The following is a 19,819-nucleotide window of genomic DNA, read 5'->3' as shown; positions in this document are numbered from 1 at the left end:
AGAGCCAGAGGGACGAGGGAGCATAGTGGAGCTGTAAGGACAGTGGTATCAGTGAGGGGATCAGCCTCTGGAGGCGGAGCCGGGGGGGTCAACTTGCCTGGGCGATACTGGTTCCCTGAAGACCCGAGGAAGATCCACACAACTGAGTGACACTAGAGGACAAGTTGAGAGACTGAAGGAAACCAGCGGCTGATGGACTGGCTTAATCATGAAGTGGAGGAGGGAGAGGGAGGCTGGGTGGGATCAGTGACGACGACAGAATTTGTACAGAGTGACGAAACAGGCTTTATGTTGAGCAGAACGAGTGGTGATGAACACATTGAAGACTTAGAGCTGGGCAGGACCAGCGGCGATAATGAAGGTCAGTGACAGCTCACCCTCAGTGGCAGGAGCATGGGCGGGGACCTCCTCCATTCCCTCAAACTCCAATAGCACTCCCACGGTAGCACAGGATGTTGCCGGCTCACACACCTGGTCAGACTCACTGTGGGGCTCAGGCTCCGGGGCAATGGTTGGCTCACTCCTCTTGTCTGGCTCATCCTCTGGCTTAATGTCTGTGCATAGTATGGGGGTGTTTGGCTGGGCTCTGGATCTGGTGCGGTGACAGGTGCAAGGTGGGGCTGGACGATGGTGATGGTATCCCTTTTAGGGATGTGTGCAACGACTAATTTCATAAACATTTGAACGGACATTTTGCAACCGACTAGTCTAAACCTCACCCCACCTAGCCTTTGTAAAAAAATATAAAGCAAAACATTAAATGTGCAAAAAAATGTAAACAACTGGTACTTCCAAGTCGACTAGCAGCAGCAGTATCGTTTAATCAACTAGTCGAATAGTCTCACACATCCCTAATCCCTTTCAGCTTTGCCCACAGTAAAAGTTGATGTACTCAGCTAAAGTCTAGCAGGTATTCCCCTGGGGCATCTGGAAGCGGATTTTATTGTCCAGCCCGCACCTGAAACACTCCATAAGGGTGTAGTCATCGCAGGTGGCGCGATGACAGATGTTAATGAATTCCTCCACATACTCCTCCATCGCTGTGGCACCTTGGAAAATAAAAATAATGGTTTCTTCTGGCCTGTCAAAGTTCCCCAACAGGGCTATATTAATAGCCGCTATACTCATAACTTTTTTTAAGGCCCAGTATTCTGTAATGTCTAATCCAAAGAGGAAGAAGGTAGATGAAATAGATCCATATATATATATTTATTAATATAAAGTAAACTCAGGCAATGTAATATCGAAGAACACAAATGAAACAGTGTGGCATGCACAAACAATACTGGACGATGAATGGGAACTAAAAGTGGAACTTAAATACACAGTGGTGATGAATGAAATACAGACAGGTGTGCTGATTAATCAAATGATGAATAACCATGGTAACTGCTGACAAAGGGAACATAGGAACACAGAAAACAGGAAACAAAGATGAACGAACTAAAAGTCCTTGAAAATGAAACTAAGACAAACTAAACTGAATGTAATTGTGACAGTAGTGAAAACATCTCATTCTTATTTTCATACAGAAGTCAAAAGAAAATCATCCTGTTAGCACGCAATTATTTATTTAAAATTATTATTGTAAGTTAAGTTCAGTACAACCAATAGTATACTTGTAATTTTACTTTACAGTGCACATTTATAAATAATTTATCATAAACTTAAAGTAATATATATTTTATAATTGCATTCAAGCAATTACAGGTTTTTTTCGCATTACAATAGACTACTGGCATTTGAGGTTTGTGCTTAATTGTCATGAAAATAATGCCACAAAGCAAAAAATCATTGCAGTTCTAAAAAGAGAGTTTATTTTAGACTGCATTTTCTTTATGCATACTATAATTTCTTATGATAATGGAGTGAAATATTTCATATACATTCCTTATCACTTTTCAACAGATTTACCCAGCTGCTTTTTGTAACGCATGAAAAAATAAAAACAGATAAAATACAGTTTGTAGAATGTTATGTATCACTGTTTAATTCATTTCAATTTTTCTTTCCATTTAAATGATGTAACACAGACACAACATTTAGTCCAGGTAAGACTGTTCTTTCCTTTATCGCTCACCATTTATATTTATTTGTTCAAACCTTCAGATTTTCATAGTTTTGAACTGCAATTGTATACTTAGTGTTTTTTGTTTTGTCTGCCTTCTTAAAGAAACCCCACCACTGGAGGACAAAGTTGCGGTATGTATTTGAATAGAGTGATTAAAGGAATATTCAAGGTTAAATACAGATATCAACAATATCTGTGGCCTGCTGTCAGTTACTATAGAAAATTATTTTTTCAGTTTGTACTTACACTGGAAGTGAGTGGGGCCAGCTTTCCAGAGTGTTTGAAATCAGAAATATGACTCTTGTACTTTTAAGAGCTTCAGTAAAAATGGTTTACTTGATCTGTAAAGTTGTCTAAAAGTTGTCTAAATTAGAGGCACTTGTGGCCTAATGATTAGGGAGTCAGAGGGTTAGAGAGGGTTCGATTCTCAATAATGTAGGTTGGGGAGTGAATGAACAGCGCTCTCTTCCATCCTCAATACCTATGACTGAGCACCTAACTCCCAATCACTCCAAGGGTGCCACAGCAATTGGCTGCCCACTGCTCTGAGAGTGTGTGTCCATGGTTTGCAGTGTGTGTGTTCACTACTTGTAATGTGTATGCACTAACTTGGATGGGTTAAACAAATAGATAGGACAATTTCCTAGTATGTGTTACAATACTGGCCTTCATATCATATATTACTTTTCTAGGTGGTTGAATTTTTCCCCAAAGATTTCCTTTGTAAGAACACATTCTTTTTTTGTTTGTTTTTACAAACTGAGAGACTAGTCAAGTTATTTTCATTGGTAATCAACAGCAAGCCTCAGATACTGTTGAGAGAGCTTAAAATATATTCACTAGGAACATTCCATTAATTGTTTGATTTATTATTGGACCATTTACATTTGATATAACATTGTAGAAGCAAATGATTTCAATATAAAAGTGACTTTCTTTGATACATTGTTACTTCTATAAATTATAAACTGTAGCTTTACTGTGCTAAATCAATTCAAACCGACCCCAGATTGGAGACGTGCTTGCTAGAGTAAAATCTACTGTGTGTTTTTATATTCTAGGTTTACATTGTGGTTGGGATAGCTGGGGTTGCTTTAACTGGATGCATCCTTATGTTAGTTTTCCTCAAATATGGTAGAAGCTCCAAGTTTGGTATGAAAGGTAAGTGTATCATTTAAATTGTTTCAATTCTGTCAACATGAAATCAAAATGGATCCTATTTACCTTCTTAATACATATACCTGGTGTATGATGCTCCCAGGTATGTTATTCCAAATAAATTTAAGCATTGTTTTAGCAAATGTTTTAGGGGCCGTTTACACAACACCATTTTCAACTAAAAATGGAAAACATTCTATGCGTTTTGGCCGACAACGGCGTTTTTGGGGCCTGAAAATGCAAACTTTTAAAAATGCGTTTCAAAGTGCACGTTTTTGAAAACAATACCGTTATTGTCTACATGTAAACTACAAAAACACAAATTTGTGAAAACAGTGACATCATGCACACATGCGTATTACATGTTCAGTCTATAGGTGCATAGTGTTTCTTTATAAAGTGACATCGCCAACTACTGGCCTGACATTCATAATACAGCGTTTTTAGTTGATTTCATGGATCCGTGTGAACAGGGATTTTATTGACAACGCTGTTGTCTGTACACAAAAAACGCAAAGGAAAAACCTTTTCATTTTTAGTACATCATTAAGTTAACTTTCAGGTCTGGCTCTATTCTAATATGGAACACCCACTTTTCCACAATCCAATCTGTTCTCATTGGAAAAAAACATGTCCTGGCCTAAATTTCTTTCTAGTTGAATATCTTGTTTCACTCAGAAATACGTCACATTATGGAAGTAAAAAGGCTTTATTAATGGCAAGCAGATAACATGATCTATTACAGTAACATACAAACCACAAATATAGAATAATAACATAGAATAATATAGAATAATATGAATTTTAATATTTATTCATTCATTATTGTAAGTTGTTTACTCTCATAATAATACACTTTTTTTTTAACACATTTGTATGTTTATTCATGTGTATTGACCATACAAATGCTTTTTATTTCTATGGATTATTGTATTGTCTGTTTTTTTTTTTTGCCCCCTCCACTAGGATCCTCATCTGTCATCAGTAATGATGACGACTCGGCCAGCCCGCTCCACCACGTTTCCAATGGCAACAACACGCCATCATCCTCAGAGATGGGCCCAGATGCCGTTATTATTGGAATGACAAAGATTCCAGTCATCGAGAACCCCCAGTACTTCCGCAACCCTGGCAGTATGCTGAAATCGGACACTTGTGAGTTGCCGTGGAGTGCTGGGCTGTCAGCGGCCCCACTCCATCTTCTGCAATAGATTCCAGCCTAGGTTGCCACTGGTCAGTTGTCATAGTAACCTCCCCTTCTATCACCATGGCGATGATATCAGGGGTGGCTGACGCTGTGTAACTTAATCACTGTTAGACTGTAGATTTCTGCAAGCATTCTTCATTTAAATTTCAGGATCCAACGCAGTTCATCTGTATGTCTTACCAACACCTGATCAGTCATTAGTGGTGTTTGCTAAGGCAAGCATCCCACAGGGCTGCTCATAATTAAGTCTGCATGAAATCAAAATTTACCCTATTTATTTTCTTATTGCATGTTACTTGTAATGCTTATTATGAATGATTAATATATAAAGTATATATATATATATATATATATATATATTTACCTCTAACAGTATCTATCTTTAATCAAAATACCATAAATTGGTCTTCTTGAGATATGAGTCACTTCTCTCTGCTGATGTATGCAAGGCCGCACCAGGGTTATTATCATTAACTAGAAGTAAGACAAACTAAAACCATAAAAAAATAATTACTTGAAATAAAATAAACATTAACTGAAATATATTAAAATATAAAAAACATATTTTACTTAGTTTCCAAGGCAAAATTTATAAACTAAAAAAAAAAAAAAACACTAATAAAAATGACAAAAACACACAACAAAATTACTAAACCTTTAACTAAAATAAAAATGAAAACAGAAAATATGAAAATAAAATATAAAAATATTAACATATTATATAATAATAACATTATATTAGTATATCAGTGATTCTAAAATAACACTGGGACATGCTGCAGTGATTAAGCCAATCACATTACAGTCACCATTCCAGAAAACAAGCTTACTTTTTACAATCCATTTAAGTCCCGTCCTATGTTTTCTCTATGAATTATGTCAGTAGTAAAGTATTAAACTTCTGTTTTTTGCTTACTTTAATGACTGAACAACAATACTTAACTTATTTTCACCTTGTTGGATGATTAAATAGCTAAACAATCCCATAGATCATTAAGCAACACCCTGACAGCTGCCCACAATGCCCTAGTTTTTATGTGAACAGCCATCACTCAAATGTTTTTGGAAATAGTAAAAATCTAGTTTTATAGGGGACATGTCATGAAAATCTGACTTTTGCTGTGTTTAAGTGCTATAATCAGGTCCCCAGTGCATCTACCAACCCAGAAAATGTGAAAAAGGACCACCCAGTAACTTTGTTTTGGCAAGACTTACTCTGCAAGCATGTGAAAAAATAAGCCGCTCAGATATTGTTCCCCTTGTGACATAGGAAGGGGATCTTATTACAATATTACCACCCTTTAATCTGCATTTTTCCACCCACGGCACCATCATTTTGCGAAAACGGTGTACCAGTTCTAACGCCATGGCAAAAGTTTGAGCAAAGCATGCTAACTGTTCTGTCGCTGGCTGCACAGACAAGCAGAGAACACTATTTAGAGTCTCGTTAGCTTGGATAGCCTGCAAGTTGACCCTGGCAAGCTCGATTGCTAAAAAGGAGCGTTTCTGTCTGAGCGATATTTTGGAAAAAAATATTTGACCATTTACAGCATTTGATAGCAATCATAAACATTAGCCTGGTGTGTATGGCTCTGTTTGGCAAACAGGTATGCTTTTGCACAAAAGATTAACATGACGGCACATGCTAGTCGATGAGTTGAATCAACTCCACAGCAACTACATAAATTTATCCACTAACCATTCAGAAACGTCCATTCTAAAAGTTGTAACTTCCTGAGTCTCTCCATCAGTGTCCGACTCCGGTTTGAACAATGTAAGGCTGAACACCGTTACTGAAAATCATCATTTTGGCTGTGCGAGATTCTCCAGCTTTGTTGTTGTTGAGCAACCAAAGCACGGGCTGTTAAAGCTCCTCCCTCTTTTGAAAAGCAGGCAGGGAGCAGCAGCTCATTTGCATTTAAAGGGACACACACAAAAACTGCATTTTTTGCTCACACCCAAATAGGGGCAAATTTGACAAGCTATAATAAATTATCTGTGGGGTATTTTCAGAAGAAACTTCACAGACACATTGTGGGGACACCAGAGACTAATATTACATCTTATGAAAAGGGGCATAATATGTCCTCTTTAACTATAAGTGTTCTTTGTTTTGCAGTTGTCCAACACATAAAGCGTCACAACATTCTGCTAAAGAGGGAGCTTGGAGAAGGCGCTTTTGGGAAAGTGTTCTTGGCTGAATGCTACAATTTGTCTCCTGACCAAGAGAAGATTTTAGTGGCTATTAAGGTAAGATATATTCACACAACAAAGCATTCATTGAAATTACACAAGTAATTTCAAATATATATATATGTATATATAAGAAATACTACAAGTATATTTATATATATATATAAGAGATGATACATGACTTTCTTATCTCACAGACTCTGAAAGAGGCCAGTGAAAGTGGGCGAGCAGATTTCCACCGAGAGGCGGAGCTCCTGACCAACTTGCAGCATGATCACATTGTCAAATTTTATGGCGTGTGTGTAGAAAGTGACCCCCTCATCATGGTGTTTGAGTACATGAAACATGGGGACCTCAACAAGTTTCTCAGGTTTGCATGAGAGCGTTTATCATACCCACACTTAGTTTTTATAAATATTGATGTTCTGGGTTACATACAAGTTAAAGGGATAGTTCACCCTAAAATATATATATATTTTATATTTTATACCTACTTTCATGTTGTTTCAAAACTATTTGACTTTTAACTTTTGTCCTTAGGGTGAAAGTTAGTGGGGTCCAAAACTACCTAAAAATAAAAAAAAAAATAAAAAGTTTTGGAAAGCGTACAGATTTGTAAAGCAAATATTTGTCTACAGCAAAGGAAGTTTATGGGGCAAAAAATGTGAAGCTTATAATTCTAAAGAACATGGATTATTTCAATAAAGAAACTGTTCATTTGAACTGCAAAGTTTAAGTCTAAGCAAGCTGAAAAACTGAATATGGCTTTAAATGGTGAGATTACAAATTTATTTCTATTTCTAAACTTTTACAATAACAACAGGATACAGGTACAAGAAAATAAAATACCCCCCCCCCAAAAAAAAAAAAAACAGTGCATAATTAGAGTGCATGTTAAGGATTTACAAATGTTAGTTCAAAACATAATTCATGTAAACGTGTGTTTGTGTGACATCCACTCCCTGATCTCCAACTTTTTTCAATCATACACATATTCTCATCCTCCTTCTCTCTCTCTCTCTCTCTCTGTCACAGGGCTCATGGTCCAGATGCGGTGCTGATGGCGGACGGACAGCAGAGTTTGTTGGTGGAGTTGACTCAGCCTCAGATGCTGCACATTGCTCAGCAGATAGCAGCAGGCATGGTGTATCTGGCTTCACAGCATTTTGTGCACAGAGACTTGGCCACACGTAACTGCTTGGTGGGAGAGAACCTGCTTGTCAAGATAGGAGACTTTGGCATGTCCAGAGATGTGTACAGCACCGACTACTATAGGGTAAGTTTGGGTCACCTTGGAAATGTCCATATTGCAATAATCCTTTTGGTCTGAGGAATCCAAAATCTACTACAAATTTCTTATTTCATTTAAATCTGAATGTATAACTACATTATGATCATACAGGAATAAATTAATTATATAAAATTAAGTATAGATAATAAATTCCTTTAAACAAACAAGAACAACATTATTAATAATCCTTTGACGTGTGCGATCATACCGGTGTGATTAGAACGTTCAGTGTGTCACATGATCAACTGCTAAATTCAAATGTGTTTTCACTCTTTGGCTGGCACTGAACTAGAGACGGACATGCTCAGCACTTGTCATATCTCACAACTATTTAATGTTTTCAACCACATAATGTTTATTTTAGGTTTCAGACATTTATTAAATACACATAAGTTAGCAAAACTACAGTGACTGGGAGGGGACATGTTCGGTTCTCTTAGTTTTGTCATGACCATGACATATTAACTCATGGGATCGTGATAATATGTTGTGGCCATGAGATATTAATTTGTGGGAATGTCATATTAACTCATGGGAATGTGATAATAAGTCGTGGCCACAAGATCATTTTGTTGAGGTAACAATATCCTTATGTCATGGCCACACGACGTAAAGTCATGGCCTCGAGATCCTATGTTGAGGGAACAATATATTTTTCTCATGTCCATGACTTCATGTTGTGGAAACGACATCTATTTCTCATGGCCACAAGTTAAATGTGAAAACAAAATAGTGACCTAGAATTATCAGAAATGGCCTATAATAATATTTATAGGATCTCGAGGCCATGATTTTACATCCCGTGGCCCTGACATAAGGATGTGGTTACCTCGACAAAATTATCTCGTGGCCATGACTTATCACATTCCCACAAGTTAATATGTTGTGGCCATGACAAAACTAAGTGAACCGAACATGTCCCCTCCCTGTCACCATACAAAACAATACATTTATAGTTTGTAAAATACACACTGATGTCTATGGAAGCAGCAATGTGTTTTATTCATATCAGATACACATTGTGTAGGTAACTATAAAGTTTACTGTATTCTTCTCCCACTTCACTGGCTACTAACTTTCATGTATTTCGGGAGAAGTGGATGAATTTAAGTGTTGTAAATCTGACAGATACGATTCTCTGAATCGCGGCGCAAACTAACATGGTGGCGCCTATAGATCAGGTAACATGATCATTATAAAGGTTTTTAAACGACACAACACATTCACTTATATGTATTTGAGAATCGGAATATCAGGTACAGTAGTTGATGACATAGTTAAGTTTGTGAATATTTTGAATAAAAAAGGAAAAACAAAATATTGTGGCTGCAGTGTGTCACATGACAAGCATGACACGTTGCCATGGAAATAATAAGGCGATATGTTTTAAAGTAACGGTTGTCTTAAAAAAAAGTCATGCTGGGGGGTCAGCTAGAATATTTTAAACTTATGTGTGAATGGGTTAACAACATTATCCATCTTATAGATTGAAGGGACAAATTAATCATTGACCAATATGAATTTTTCACCGGTTGATTCTTAAAGTGCCCCTATTATGCTTTTTCGAATATTACCTTTCATGCAATGTGTACTGTAGCTGTCTGTGAATGTAAATGATCTGCAAAGTTGTGAAGCTGAAAGTGCACGATAAATACAAAGTTCTGTCATGAAACTCTAGATGCGCATGCTTATAGGTCCTTTAACTCAACCTGCTCTAAAACAAATACTTTGGTAGCATTGCCTTAGTACTGCAGTGCGCTTCAGAAACCCTCCACATTCCCCAGCTCCACCTGTATAGATCTGCTACAGGTAATTCATGTACACTATATTGTACAGCAGCAGCATGTCTTACTTGCTCACAGCAGTGTGTTGTGTATGTATTGGCTGTAGCAAGTCAATAAAGCAGCAATAAAAGCAGCAATAAAAGTCAATAAAGCAGCAGTAAAAGCAGCAGCAGCGTAGCAGATCTATTCTGCCAAGACCAAACATATCAACATTGTCATACCCATTACCATGCCAAACACTCCGAGAGTTGTCATGACAGAAATAAAGTTATTGTCTCTCAAAAAAAGAATCAACTCTGGACTGCTTAAACGAGTCATCAGGAATTCGAATTCCACTTCCGTGATGGCTACACATCACTATAGGTAACACAAAATATATACTTTTGTGTTTTATATTGTGCTAGGTGTCTGGCTAACTCACGTTAGTACTGTCTTACTGAAACATTTCTGCTAATCTGCTGTGGCCTAAAATTACGTCCATTAATGCAGATTGTCTGTCGTTCTTACTACTTTGAGTAATGATAAATGATGGAGCAAGATTTGTTTTACAAACTTTAATGTTACATCAGTCATTCATGTTAGTGCTAGGCTAACATATACACCGTTATTATGGATAATGATACATGTGCACACTCCAATGCCTCCTTTCACTTGATCTGTATCTGCCATTGGAATAAACAGGTAGTCCCAAAAACTCATGCCATTTGAGTCAAGAAATGGGATGCTCAAGCAGATCATTGACTTGAAAGTGCCACAGAGCTAGCAGTGTTACACTTTTCGCATTCTTGCTTCTCAGCAGTTCAACAAACTGTCCGAGATCTCTAGGCACACTTGTGAGATCTAAGGTCAATTCTGGCTTGGGTTATTATTTCCTGATCCCAACCTCTCCCTTCTGTTTCCTGACATTTCTCATTTGTCAGTTAAAGGCAAAACTATTTTTTTTATATGTTCTAATTTGTTGAACACAGATCTGACAAATTCATAGGGATAAAAAGAACACCTAAAAGCAAAGGGCAGTTTTCCTTTTGTTATTATGATTTATTATGACTAATGATTATTTAAATGCATGCCTATGAACAGCTGATTAAATACTGTAAATATGAAAGTGCCTCAAAAACCAACAGTTCCCCACAGTGAGTTCTTCCAGAAAAAGCACAGACCATCTGACACTGAAGGGCTCTCCCAAACCTGCATCCTGCCAACACAGCCGGAAACACTCTGCTGTGTCAGCAGCCATGTGTGTGTGTGTGTGTGTGTGATGAGGGAATATCAGCTCCCTGTGCTGTATAACAATACAAAAAAAAAAAAAAAGAGAGAAAAAAAGGATTTTGACATTGCATGATCTCCAGGATTCCTGCAATGCAATGTCATGATAATGAGGTCAAATTGTTTTAGGTTTTGCAATAATCTAGGTATTGTGGCAAAACACTGCAGTCATCAGGCACCTGGTGGACTTACATAAGACATTGCCTACAAACTGCATATTTCATATCAAGTTAATTCTCTCATGTTATGCTGTTAAAGACCAATTTGAGGGTGGATGAAGTGTCTCCAATTTACGCAAGCATAATTTTCAGAGTCACAATTCCTATTCTTCTGGTCTTTGAATGGGTAGAAAGTTCATTGTGCTATCTAATGAACTTTAGAGCAGGTACTTACTGTAGGTTTAGGTTTATGTTCAATGGGTTTGAACATAATGGTATTATTAAATAGTTACTGAAATTACTAGTAAGTATACACTACTGTTCAAAAGTTTGGGGTTGGTAAATTTTTTTCTTTTGAAAGTCTATTGTTCATAAAGGCTCATTTGATTAAAAAAAAAAAAAAAAAAAAAAAACAGTAAAAACCGTAATATTGTGAAATATTGTTAAAATTTTAAATAACTATTTTCTATTTTAATAATTTTAAAATGTAATTTATTCTTGTGATGGCAAAGCTGAATTTTTAGCAGCCATTACTCCAGTCTTCAGTGTCACATGATCCTTCAGACATCATTCCAGTATACTGATTTGCTGCTCAAGACACATTTCTTATTATGATTATCAATGTTGAAAACAGTTGTGCTGGTTTTGTTCAGGATTCTTTGATGAACAGAAAATTATAGAAGTCGTTTGTAACATTATAACTGTCATTTTTTACCAATTTAATGCATCCTTGCTGAATAAAAGTATTAATTTCTATAAAAAAAATACGCAAAAAAGTTTGATCCCAAACTTTTGAATGGTAGTGTACATATGAAATAGGATTATAAAATAAAATGCTACCAATAGTCCTTTAGTATGCAAATAATATTGTTTTAATTGTATTATTGAGAGATAGCAATGAAAGAACACAGCAATACTAATAAATTTACCTAATGATAAATGTAATTAATAAATTTAAAGTATTAGGGATGACATTTGTGAAAGATTATATTTAACAGTGTTATAAAATTATTAGTGTTTTTAAAGATTAGATGCCATTAACATAGATAACATTAGGTGTTAGAAAAGATAACATTAAGTGTTAGATGATGACCAAAGTAATCTAAATGTAGAAATCATGCCAAGTTAGCATTCACAATTAAATATAAAAAAAAATCTCTATTATTGGCAGATACCTAATATAGTACTGGTATATTGTGCATCCCTGATTATAGAGACACTATTATTGAAATGGTAGGAGATAGATAAGTGCATGTGCTTCTATCAGTCACTGTGAATCTGTATCTCTTATATCAGGTGGGTGGTCACACCATGCTGCCCATCCGCTGGATGCCCCCAGAGAGCATCATGTACAGGAGATTCACCACGGAGAGTGACGTTTGGAGTCTGGGTGTGGTCCTTTGGGAAATCTTCACCTATGGCAAGCAACCCTGGTACCAGCTCTCAAACAATGAGGTAAGACATCAGATGTTAACTAATCATACAGTATCTCATATTCATAAGTAGGGAGGGAAGTTTGATTATTCACACACATCAATTAGTTCTTCCTCATTTGTGTTCAACCTGGTACCTTGTAAAAACTACTGTTTCTAGGCAGACTGATGCACCTTAGTGGAGCCTCCATTCAGTTGTCATTCTGGACCGTGTTTGTGCTGCCTCCTGCAGGTGATCGAGTGCATCACACAGGGTCGGGTGTTGCAGAGACCTCGTACTTGCCCCAAAGAGGTGTATGACCTAATGCTGGGCTGCTGGCAGAGGGAGCCCTACATGAGACTCAACATCAAAGAAATCCACAATCTGCTCCAGAGCCTGGCCAAGGCATCGCCTGTTTACCTGGACATCCTGGGCTGATCCGTTTGCCAGTATGGGTGTGTAATTGTTAGTAAGAATGAGTGTGTGAATGCATGGTATAAATGGAGTAAGGGGTGGAATATAATTTGAGTGATTGAATATACATGTGTGTGTGTGTGTGTTCATAAAAATGGCTTGTGCTTCAGCCTTCTCACCACATAGACTAAAGGCCTTAAAGTTGACTGTGTGCATTGCTTTGAGTTTTTCCACGTCTGGACATGTTCATATCTGTACTGCATCATTGTGTTTTCTAAAAACCCCAAATGGTCTACAGGCGGAAACATCTGATTGTTGTAAATATGCGTCAGAGACAATGTAGACCTTTTGTTTAAGAACCTTTTTGAAAAAGGTAAGTCAGTTTGGGAAAGTTTACACTTGTTTTTCTGTCACCATTTGTTTATCGAGATGGACAAAATTTGGACTTGATGAGGACCCAGTCATTAGCACAACGCTGATGACGCCCTGGCGACATTCTGGCAGATCGCAATACTATTCATACCGCAAATTATCGAGTAACAATCATGGAACTGCCATTCATGTTTCATTTTGATTTTTTTTTCAACACATCTGGTCTAATTTTAGACTATTCTGTGCCAAGTTTTGATGTCTAACGCTGAGGTTGATGAAAGGCGTTTTTGGACGTCTCAGTGCACCCCATCGAACTCAGTGCAAACTTTGTAATAGAAGCACAGCGACAAAGACGCCTCCCATTTTGTTTTCCTTAGGAAGAGGCTTGAGGTTGGACACAGAGTGTTTGGAGTGAGCACAGAGACAAAGTCACCAGCAGTGGCACTGAAGTATTTACTCAGAATTTGTTTGGCTCCCTGGCCATATGCGCTGAAGTTCTGATTCAAAGGGCACTTGTCTCTCAAACTGTGGTTCGAAGAACAACGGGAGAGATGCTGTTCTTGTCTTTTTTTTTAACCTTAGGGTGCTTACACACTAGAAAATGATCTGATGGACTAGCCATCCATCCAGGGTATTTCCCTGCCTTCGGCCCAATATGCTGGGATAGGCTCTCCCTACATAGGACAAGATGGATGGATATGGAGAATGGATGGATGGAAAGAACTGGGGCAGTTTGAAATCAAGCTGGAAATACAGTCAATTGGATTTCTGAAAGCACAACTGGACCCGCCTCCCTGGGATTCTCATTGGTCTACGGATGCCTATGTCAGAGCCAAATTCAAAATTCTCTCCACTTTTCGTCACATAACAGAGCATCAAAATCGACAAATTCCCAGCGTTCGCCGACATAGCATAAACTAGTGTGTAGGCGCCCTTAATCATCATCATGTTGCAATTTGATGGACCTTGCCTTTGCAAAGACTGAAATTTTTTTCTTAACTGTTCCTGGGGAGAACAAACCATAGATGTTGTCCATAATGCAACAAACCTGCCTGAACAGCTGGATTTTATTTGCTCTCTGATTATTCATTATTATCTGTTTATGTAACAACTGCGAAATAACTGCTAAATAATATGTGTATGTGATCATCTATGATCGATTTGTTTTCGATGTATTGTGGTCCGTTTCAAAGCGATGGGCTTGGTGGGCACTGTGAAGTGAATGTTCATGTGAGAATGGCACAAGTCGTACTGTCCCTGAGGTCACGACAGGAAGACCCTATGAAGGGACCGTCCCGATTCAACTTGTATTTCAACCCCACCATACAAGTTACCAGAGGAGGACTACAAAGGACTGAACGGAAACTAAAATTGTCATTATCATATGACATTATACAATGCTTTTGGAAAGTATTTAGAAACTGTCATTTTTTCACATTTTATCATGTTGCAGCCCTATGAAAAAAATTCACATCAGTCAACACTCCTAATCCAATAATGACAAAGAAAAAAACAAATTTGTGAAAACTTTCCAAAATTTTTAAAAAAGAAAAAACTGAAATATCACAATGATTTAAGTATTCAGACCCTTAACTTAGTACTTGGCAGAATCACCTTCGACTGCAATCACATCCTCGAGTCTTTTTGGGTGTGAAGTCACAAGCTTTGCGCACCTAGATTTAAGGAATTTCTGCCATTACTCTCTGCAAATTCATTCAAGCTCTGACAGGTTGGATGGGCACTGTTGGTGGACAGAGATTTTCAGGTCTTTCCCGAGATGTTTGATTCACTGAGTTCAATTTTAAGCTCTGGCTGCGTCACTTGAGTACATTCACAGAGTCGTCCCTAAGCCACACATTTGCGTTGTCTTGGCTGTGTGCTTAGGGTCATTGTCCAGTTTGGAGGTGAACCTTTGGATCAGTCCGAGGTCTTGAGGGCTCCGGGCCAGGTTTTCATTAAGGATATCTCTGTATTTCGCTGTTTTCAGCTTTCCCGCCACCTTGACCAGTTTCCACCCTGCTTTCGAAAAACACCCCCACTGCTTCACTGTTGGGATGGTATTGCACAGGTGACAAGAGGTGCCTGGTTTCCTTCACATGTGTTGCTCAGAATTGAGGTTCATCAGACCAGAGAATCTTGTTTCTCAGTCTGAGAGTCATTTAGGTGCTTTTTTTTTGTGGCAAATTCCAAGTATGCTTTTATGTGTCTTGCACTGAGGAGAGGCTTCCGTTTAGGAATTATAGAGGCCATTGGGCTTTTAGGGACCTTCAATACAACAGGATTTTTTGTAGCTTAGTCTCTGAGCTCTGCAGTCAGTTCATTTGACCTCATGGCTTGGTTTTTACCCTGATATGCATATTCTGTTAGTTAGACCTTAAAGGGATAGTTAACCCAAAAATTTAAATTTGCTGTTAATTTCAAATCACCCTCAGGTCATCTGAGATGTAGGTGATTTTTTATTTCTTCAGAAGAACAACAGATTTTTAGCTGAAACTGCAGTTATCTGTGATTCCTATAATGGAAGTCAATGGGTGCCGTCACTGAGATAAAAAACAAAAAAAAACTCATGCAGACAAAACAAAACTAAAGGGTTAGTTCACTCAAAAATGAAAATAATGTCATTTATTACTCACCCTCATGTTGTTCTATACCCGTAAGACCTTCATTCATCTTCAGAACAACAAATTAAGATATTTTTGATGAAATCCAATGGCTCAGTGAGGCCTCTATTGCCAGTACTGAACCTCTCAAGATTTAGAAAGATACTAAAGACATATTTAAAACAGTTCATGTGAGTTCAGTGGTTCTACCTTAATATTATAAAGAGACGAGAATACTTTTTGTGCGCCAAAAAAACAAAATAATGACTTTTCAACAATATCTAGTAATGGCTGATTTCAAAACACTGCTTCGAAGCTTTACGAATCTTTTGTTTTGAATCAGTGGTTCGGAGTGCCAAAGTCACATGATTTCAGTGAACAAGGCTTCGTTTACACGATCCGAACCACTGATTCGAAATATGTCTTTAGTACCTTTCTGAATCTTGAGGTTCAGTGACATTGCTGGCAATAGAGGCATCAAAAATATCTTAATTTCTTCGGAAGATGAACGAAGGTCTTATGGGTGTAGAACGACATGAGGGTGAGTAATAAATGACATTATTTTCATTTTTGGGTGAACTAACCCTTTAATACCTGTGGCTCCTGACGAAACATTGGGGTCTTAAGAAGCAAAACGCAACCTATATAAAAATAAGATTACGCTCACTTGCGTGATCTCAGTTGGGAAGTTTGCCTTTTCACAAATTCCCAATGTTTGAGCTCATACGTCTTTATGCGTCAAGAAGCTTGTGTTTCAGACTGCTGTGAACGCACTTAGGTGTTGTAAATAATGTTACGTTTCTTGCTCAGAGCGATCGTTTTGCTTCTTAAGACCTCAGTGTATCATCAGGAGCCGCAAATATTAATTTTGTTTTGTCTGGATATGTTTTTTTGAATCTCAAAGTGATGGCACCCATTGACCTCTATTACATGAATAACCGAGGACCACGGTTTCAGCTATAAACCTTCTTTATTGTTCTACTGAAGAAAAAAAGTCACCTACATCCTGGATGGCCTAAGGGGGGAATAAATTAACAGCAAATATTCATTTTTTGGGTGAACTATCCCTTTAAATAGACATGTTTGTGCATTTCCAAATCATGTCCAATCAATTCAGTTTGCCACAGGTGAACCCCAGTCAAAGTGTAGATATATCTCAAAGATGATACAGAGAAATGGGATGCAACCTGAGCTAAATTTCAAGTGTCTTAGCAAAGAGTCTGAATACTTATGTCAAATTGTGATATTTCAGTTTTATATTTTTAATAAATTTGAGAGGCCCATTCAGAGTTATCCCCATCACATACTAAACTGACATTAAAGAATTAGCGGCGAAAAAAGCTGAATGTGTTGTCACCTCGTATCATCTGTGTTTGGGCCAAAAATGTGAGCTTGAACACAACAGCCAACTAGCTCCTCTTATGTTCTGTGCCTGCATGAGCGGAAATAACTGCTTATACCAGCAGGTGGCAGTAGTCTATATTCATCATTCGTGCTTGCTTACAATTTTGAGTATGATTCATGTTGATCAGTTTGTCTTCACTTTCTTCATTTTAGATGGTCGTTGTAAAAGCCCTGTGCAATCGCACACCCCATGTGACGGTTCTGTTATGTGGTATGGAGTGTAGACTGAGGTAAAAAAAACTTAAGCTTTTAGATTAAAGGTTAGGTCACATTTACCACTGTGAATTTTTGCAGAAATCCAGTCACTTCAATTACAAGTGATTTCCCCCACGCAGATTTCAGAGTTCGCTGCATCAAAAGCTGCTTGGTTTGAAAGTGACTAGCTCTGACTAGCTAGTGACTAGTGAGCTGTATTTCATACATCACTACATTATTGAAAATGGACATTTTTTTGTCCAAGATATTTCACTACTGTGACTGTACCTTAAGGGTGAAACAAAAAAATGAAGGAATCTAAATACTTTCTGAATGCACTGTAGGTATTTCCATAGTGGAGTTTGCTAAGGCAAGCATCACTATTACTGTTGTTCATACTTAGGGCTTACTTTAATATTACACAAAGTACACATCTGAGGCCAATCAAAACTAAATCTCGTTGAGTTCCTCAACCTGACTATCATTACTGTTGACTAACTCCAGGGCTACAGTACTCGACTTGTCCTCCTCTGCAGGAGTAAATTTCTTTCTTTTTTTCCCAATTCAGATTGATGGGGCTCCTCGTGGTCCCCAGCAACACATTTTGCACCAACTGACTGATTCTTCAGGGTGTGAAGTACTGGAGATGTGTTGCTTTGAAAGCGTCTGTATATATGCAATTAGACTGTAAATATACATGAGCAGGATCAATCATTCTTTGTACACTGATGTCAAAAAAATCTTTCCAAACAGTCCATTGGCAGGACCTACTTTTAACAGCCGACATCACGAGTTTGTCGAACAGTGTCCAATCGAGTCAAGTGTCGGTCATTGCGGTCATGATCTTTTGAGCAGTGACTTATGACCTCTTAGAGCTTTGCACTTTCTTTATAGATGTACTGCTCATATTTTTGTAGTTTTCACCCTACAATTGTAAGCACTGCAAAAAAAAAAAAAAAAAAAAAAAAAGGAAAAAAAAATGCACTGAAAGAGGTTATTTACATTGAAGGGGAATATTTGCTAATGTTACAGATATTGAAGAAATGTATTCGGTCAGTTGCGCAGTTTTTCTTCTGTTGTGGCAGACTGACTTTACATGAAGACTTTATTGAACAAACATGGCATTTTCTCCATTTTTTGCTATACAGATTTCTGTCTGTTCTAATAGCCAGCCTGTACTTTATAATCCATTCTGTACAGTTCTAATAGATGTCTATATAAATAGTATGTTCTCTCTATATATTCTGTTTTAAACAGGCATCATGTCAAATGTGTGACATTATAAAGAGAAGAAAAACACATCTAATGGGCCTCTGGCAATATGTGAGTGTAAATATAGTTTATTTTTTGTATCAGTGTATTATTTCTTTTTCCTGTAGTTGTTCATAATGAAAATACGATTTTTTTAATATCTGTAATTGATCAACTAGCCTTTTCCCCTGTGTAGTAAACAATTTGACGTTACCAACGCTTACTGCGCCCTTTTTTGTTAAACTAAGGGTTGATTCACATCCAGGGGGAAAGAGCCAAGAGAGCCCCCCATCCTTATTTGATTACTGAAAAGCTCTTAACATTGTATATGAAAGAAGAACTGTGATTGAGCACTGGAACACTGTTTATGCATTATTTATCTTGTAACCCAAGATTTTTTTACTTTTTGTGATCAGTTGGGTGAATCCCACTAAAACATTTCTTTGTGAAATGCATCCGTTTAGGCAACGGGAATTAGACATTTATGTTGCCCTTTTCTTTTATTGGTTTAGATGGATCACTGGTTGTGAGTGAATGTGTGTGTGTGAGTGAGAGTGCGTGCTCCCAGCAGACTCAATCTCTCATGGCTTTAGGTGTCAGTACTCTATGCTTGTGCATCCTGTGAGAAGCTTCTGTGCAGTCAGTGGAAATGTTCCTTGTAATACTGTGCATTTAATAAAAGTGGTATGTCTTACAACATTGTTTATATGTTGCAAATTATATTCATACCTTTAAATATTTTTTATATATATATATAATATGTGAGTTTATTTTGCTATCCTCACTTACATAAATGAACTAGAGTGTCCTGCAGCCACTAGTAAAAATATATCAAAAATGTCTGAATAATTTTTGGTTTTTATATATATATATACACACTATATATATATATATATATACACACACACACACACACACACACACACACACATCTATACATATATATAAAAAGGTATCTATCTATATACTCTCTCTCACACACTCTCTCACACACACACCCATTTAAAAGTTTGGGAGCAGTAACATTTTTTTAATGCTCTTG

At 37.4% G+C, this 19,819-nt stretch overlaps 1 protein-coding gene across 1 annotated transcript in view; it reads left to right on the top strand.

Moving 5' to 3' along the window:
- The window catches only part of ntrk2b (neurotrophic tyrosine kinase, receptor, type 2b), a 32,766-nt gene extending 13,292 nt beyond the window's left edge, over positions 1–19,474 (top strand). The window contains exons 10-18 of the mRNA XM_051894892.1: positions 2,034–2,051; positions 2,174–2,202; positions 3,133–3,232; positions 4,196–4,384; positions 6,556–6,686; positions 6,827–6,999; positions 7,665–7,905; positions 12,425–12,583; positions 12,794–19,474. Coding sequence (XP_051750852.1) covers positions 2,034–2,051; positions 2,174–2,202; positions 3,133–3,232; positions 4,196–4,384; positions 6,556–6,686; positions 6,827–6,999; positions 7,665–7,905; positions 12,425–12,583; positions 12,794–12,979 — 1,226 coding nt within the window. The 3' untranslated portion in view covers positions 12,980–19,474. The remainder of the gene's footprint in view (positions 1–2,033; positions 2,052–2,173; positions 2,203–3,132; positions 3,233–4,195; positions 4,385–6,555; positions 6,687–6,826; positions 7,000–7,664; positions 7,906–12,424; positions 12,584–12,793) is intronic.
- Positions 19,475–19,819: the final 345 nt, after the last annotated feature.

The sequence above is a fragment of the Ctenopharyngodon idella genome, chromosome 5 (genome assembly GCF_019924925.1).
Source record: "Ctenopharyngodon idella isolate HZGC_01 chromosome 5, HZGC01, whole genome shotgun sequence".
In the NCBI taxonomy this organism is placed as follows: domain Eukaryota; kingdom Metazoa; phylum Chordata; class Actinopteri; order Cypriniformes; family Xenocyprididae; genus Ctenopharyngodon; species Ctenopharyngodon idella.
This window is presented reverse-complemented; position numbering and strand designations above follow the sequence as displayed.